Source organism: Fonticula alba (genome assembly GCF_000388065.1).
Source record: "Fonticula alba strain ATCC 38817 unplaced genomic scaffold supercont2.13, whole genome shotgun sequence".
Taxonomy (NCBI): domain Eukaryota; order Rotosphaerida; family Fonticulaceae; genus Fonticula; species Fonticula alba.
In genome coordinates this window covers 127,480-131,903 of record NW_009242983.1, presented here as the reverse complement: position 1 = coordinate 131,903, position 4,424 = coordinate 127,480, and the positions used below count along the sequence as shown (strand labels likewise).

Here is a 4,424-nt window from a genome sequence, read left to right as displayed (position 1 = left end):
CCCGGCGCTTCACTTCCTCTTCTGGCCCTCCTTGCCCGGCGGCCCCTCCCTCGCGTCGGTGCCCGGGCGTGTAGTTGGTCACGTTTGTCACGCTCGGCCGGTACTTGGAGAATCTGGCCAAGGGCAAGACCTCCGAGGCGCTCATTCGCCTGTTGTCGCTGAAGCCGTCGGCCGCGACGCTGGTGCAATTCGACCCGGCCACCGGGGCTGTCGATGATGCGGAGCTCCTGGCCCTGGATCTGGTGGAGGTGGGGGACGTGCTGCGTGTGGCCCCGGGCGAGCGGGTCCCCACCGATGGCGAGGTGGTCTGGGGCCAGTCGCATGTGGATGAGTCCCTGGTCACCGGCGAGGCCATCCCGGTGACCAAGCGCCCCGGGTCCGGGGTCATCGGCGGGACGGTCAACCAGACCGGCGCGCTGCTGATGCGGGTCACCCGCACCGGGGACGACACGGCCCTGTCGCAGATTGCCCGGCTGGTGGGCCAGGCCCAGATGTCCAAGGCCCCGATCCAGCAGTATGCCGATCGCATTGCCGGGATCTTTGTGCCGGCGGTCCTGGGCCTGGCCGCGTGCACGTTCGTCTTCTGGATGCTCCTGATCAAGGTGGGCGGCTACTCGCCGCCGGTGTCCATGCACGCCGGCATGTTTGGGATTGGGGCCGCGTCGGCCGACGCCGACCCGGAGATGGGCGATGCCACCATGAATACCTTTTCCTTTGCGCTGCGTCTGTGGTGCGTGCTTGCTCTGCGTTGCCTGGCGCCTTTTCTCTATCTCTCTCTCTTTTTCGTTCTCTTTTTCGTTCTCTTTTTCGTTCTCTTTTTCGTTCTCTTTTTCGTTCTCTTTTTTATTTCCCTCTCTTTTTCTCTTCCTCTCTCTCGCTTCTTTCTCTTCCTCTCTCGCTTCTTTCTCTTCTCTCTCCTCTTCTCTCGCCCCCCCTCCTGCACGCCAGATCCCCCCCCCCTGGAGCGCGGGCTATCCCTCGTACTGACCCTTTTGCCCGCTCTGGGGCGACCTCGCGCGCACGCAGCATCACCGTGATCGTTGTGTCGTGCCCCTGCGCCCTGGGGCTCGCCACGCCAACCGCCGTCATGGTGGGCACCGGCGTCGGGGCCGGGCTCGGGGTCCTGATCAAGGGCGGCCAGCCGCTGGAGCTTGGCCACCGAATCACCGACGTGGTCTTCGACAAGACCGGCACCATCACCCAGGGAAAGCTGACCATCTCGGCATACCGGGTCATGACAGACGCCCGGCCCGGGGCCCTGCTCTCCGGGCCGCAGCTGTCGCTGGTCCGGCCGGCGACCTCCAGCAGCACCGGGGGGGGCCGGGCATCGGGCTCGACCGCCGCCTCCACACCGGCCGGCAGCCGGGCCAGCCTGGCCGCGGCGCCGGCCCGGTCGGGCGCCGCCAACCCCGGGGCCCTGACCCCGGCGGAGCAGACCTTCTGGTCGTTGCTGGCCGCGGCCGAGGCCAACTCCGAGCACCCGCTGGCCCAATCGCTGGTTCACTTCGCGCAGCAGGTGCGTGAGCCTCCCTCCCTCTTCCCTTTGCCTTTCCACCCCCCCTTTCTTTGGCGGTGCCCCTCTCTCTCTCTCTCTCTCTCTCTCTGAGTGCAGCCACCCCCCGTTTGGCGCGTCTCTCTCACACACCGCGCCTCCTCCCCTCCCCCCCCCCCCCCCCCGGCTCATGGCCTTTGGGCGCGTGCGCTCATCCGGCTGTAGAATCTGTCGAAGGAAGCGTTGGCGGCCTTCACGGTGGACTCCTTTGATGTGGTGGTCGGTAGTGGCATTGTCGCGACACTGGTGCCGTCGCGTGGTGGCCCGTCGGTCGCGGTGCGCGTCGGGAACCGGCGCTTCGTGTGCGGTGACGCGGAGGATGGCGCGGAGGAGGAGGAGGAGCCGGAGGCGGCGGAGCCGGAGGCTGGCGCCCCGCCCGGCGGCGGGGGCGGCCCCGCGCGGCTGACCGACTCCGATCGGCTGGCCATCGACGAGGCGCGCTTCCTCGAGCAGGAGGGCCAGACGGTGATCTACGCGGCGGCGGCCGGCCGGCTGGCCGGGTTTGTCGGGCTGTCGGATCGGCCGAAGGCCCACTCGCGCGAGGCCATCCTCCGGCTGAAGGCCATGGGCATCCAGGTGCACATGCTGACCGGCGATCAGCGGTCCACGGCGGCGGCCATCGCCCGGCAGGTGGGCGTCGACGCGTCGCACATCTGCTCCGAGGCCCGGCCCGAGGGGAAGATCGATTACATCCGCCTGCTGCAGGGGATCGGGGCGCTGAACGCCCGGGACCCGGGGCATCTGGGCCCGTCGTCGGTCATCCGGGACTTCCTGGGCCCGGATGCGGCCATCGCCGACCCTGCCGGCCTCGATCTGGAGGCCGGCCAGCAGTCCGGCGGGCCCCGGCGGTCTGGCGTGTCGCGCAGCTCCCCCGAGACGGCCATGCGCGTGGTGGCCATGGTCGGCGACGGGATCAATGACTCGCCGTCCCTGGCCCAAGCCGATGTGGGCATTGCCCTTGGCGCGGGGACCGACGTGGCTGTGGAGGCTGGTACGTCTGGTTTTCTGTGTTTTTTTCTGTTTTTTTTTTCTGTTTTTCCGTCTGTCTGCTTGTCTGTCTGTCTGTTTGTTTGTTTGTTAGCCAGCCAGCCAGCCAGCCAGCCAGCCAGCCAGCCAGCCAGCCAGCCAGCCAGCCAGCCGGCCAGCCAGCCAGCCAGCTTTTCGGCATTCTCTCCTCGATGCCCCCTTTCTCCCTCTCTGTCTCCCGCGACTCGTCATCAGTGCTATCACCATCCGCCATCACCACCTCCGTGCCCCCCCCCCGGCAGTCGGGGGCTCCTCTCGGATGGCCTTGCTGACTTTCCCGCCCTCTCGCGCTGTGCCCCTGCTTCCCTGGGCCCTGCCTCGCTCGTGCTCCGGCGGCACGCATGGCCCCAGCCGACATTGTCCTCATCAACAACGACCTGTTCGACGTGGTGACGGCCATCGACCTGAGCCGGTCGACCTACCGGCGGATTCAGTACAACTTCGTGTGGGCCACCATCTACAACATTGTGGTGATCCCGATTGCGGCCGGTGTGCTGGTGCCGGTGGGCATCCTGATGCCGCCGATCGTGGCCAGCATGGCCATGTCCCTGTCGTCGGTGTCGGTGGTCCTGTCGTCGCTGGCGTTGCGGCGGTACCGCCGGCCGACGGTCGGCTCGGCGGCCGAGGGCGACGCCGTCCGGCCGCAGGGTCTCGTGGTCCGGGCCCGGGCGGCGCTCTTTGCCCCGGTCTATGCCCTGGGCCGGATGATTGACCGGCTGGCGGCCGGGCCAAGCTCCTCGCGCTGGGCGGCCCCCTCGTCGGCCGAGCGGGCCTCGGCCCTGGACATCGAGGATGACGGCGTGGCCGCGCCGGCCACCCGGCGCGGGCTCTTCCGCTCGACGCCGGAGATCGGCATGCCCGAGTCGCATGAGCTCCGGCAGGTGGTGGTGACAGGCGGCCCGGGGTCCTCCTTGTCCTCGCTGTCGCCGTCGCTGGCCGAGGGGCTGCCTGTGGCTGTGGCGATGGCGCCGCCGCAGCAGCAGCACCCCTTCTCGGTGGGATCGTCGCCGGCCACGGCGCTGCGGCCGCTGCCCCCCCCTCCGAGTGGGCCCGCCGCCGCTGGCAGCGGCCTCCGGGCCGTGGCACCGGGCGGCGTCGTCGGCTCGTCCAAGTCCAAGTCGCTGTCCGGCACGCCGGCCCCCTCGCCGCGGGTGTCGCTGCTGCGCAGCGTGACCACCTCGTCGGCGGCCGGCGGCGGTGGCGGCGGCGGCGGCGGCGGCGGCCATGGTGGCCCGCGTCGCCCGGCCGGCGACCAGCAGCCGCTCCTGTCCGCAAGGGAGAAGCAGCAGAATGCCCCGGTCGAGCTGCCGATCGCCGGTGGCTGGGCGCCGAATCCCTTCTTCATGGGGGCTGCCGTGTCGCCCGCTCCTGCTGCCGTCGCCGGGGCCACCCCCCCCGCGGCCGCTTCCTCGGCGGCCGGTGCTCCGAGCAACGGCGGCGGCGGTGGTGGTGGTGGTGGCGGCCCGAAGGCGGAGCTCGGCCTTGGCGGCATGTCCTCCCCGGTCGATGCCGGCGCCAGCCAGCTGCTCAGTGGCGGCAGCGTCAGCAGCGTGCATGACTGGTCGTCCTCGGCTGCCTCCCTGTCCGGGTCCCTCAGCAGGCCCTTCGATGAGGCTGCTGCCACTGCCGCCGCCATCAAGGTGCCCGGGGACCTGCAGCGGAACCCCTTCGCCACGGACCTGTCGCACTTTGGTGGTGCCGACGGTCAGGAGTTCTTGACGGTCGACGATCTGTAAACCGGCCGGGGGCGGAAGCGAGGCGGTAGTTGTGGCTGCGTGTGGCCCCCCCCCCCCTCCCCACACACGGGGGAGGCCTGGCCGCCGGCGGGGCGAGACGGGGCGGCGGG

At 70.2% G+C, this 4,424-nt stretch overlaps 1 protein-coding gene across 1 annotated transcript in view; it reads left to right on the top strand.

The window, feature by feature from the left end:
- The window catches only part of H696_05707 (hypothetical protein), a gene marked incomplete at its 3' end in the record, with an annotated part of 7,686 nt that extends 3,372 nt beyond the window's left edge, over window positions 1–4,314 (top strand). Inside the window, exons 5-9 of the mRNA XM_009499520.1 lie at window positions 75–661; window positions 1,027–1,285; window positions 1,436–1,516; window positions 1,718–2,543; window positions 2,930–4,314. Of these exons, the coding sequence (XP_009497795.1) occupies window positions 75–661; window positions 1,027–1,285; window positions 1,436–1,516; window positions 1,718–2,543; window positions 2,930–4,314 (3,138 nt within the window). The remainder of the gene's footprint in view (window positions 1–74; window positions 662–1,026; window positions 1,286–1,435; window positions 1,517–1,717; window positions 2,544–2,929) is intronic.
- Window positions 4,315–4,424: the final 110 nt, after the last annotated feature.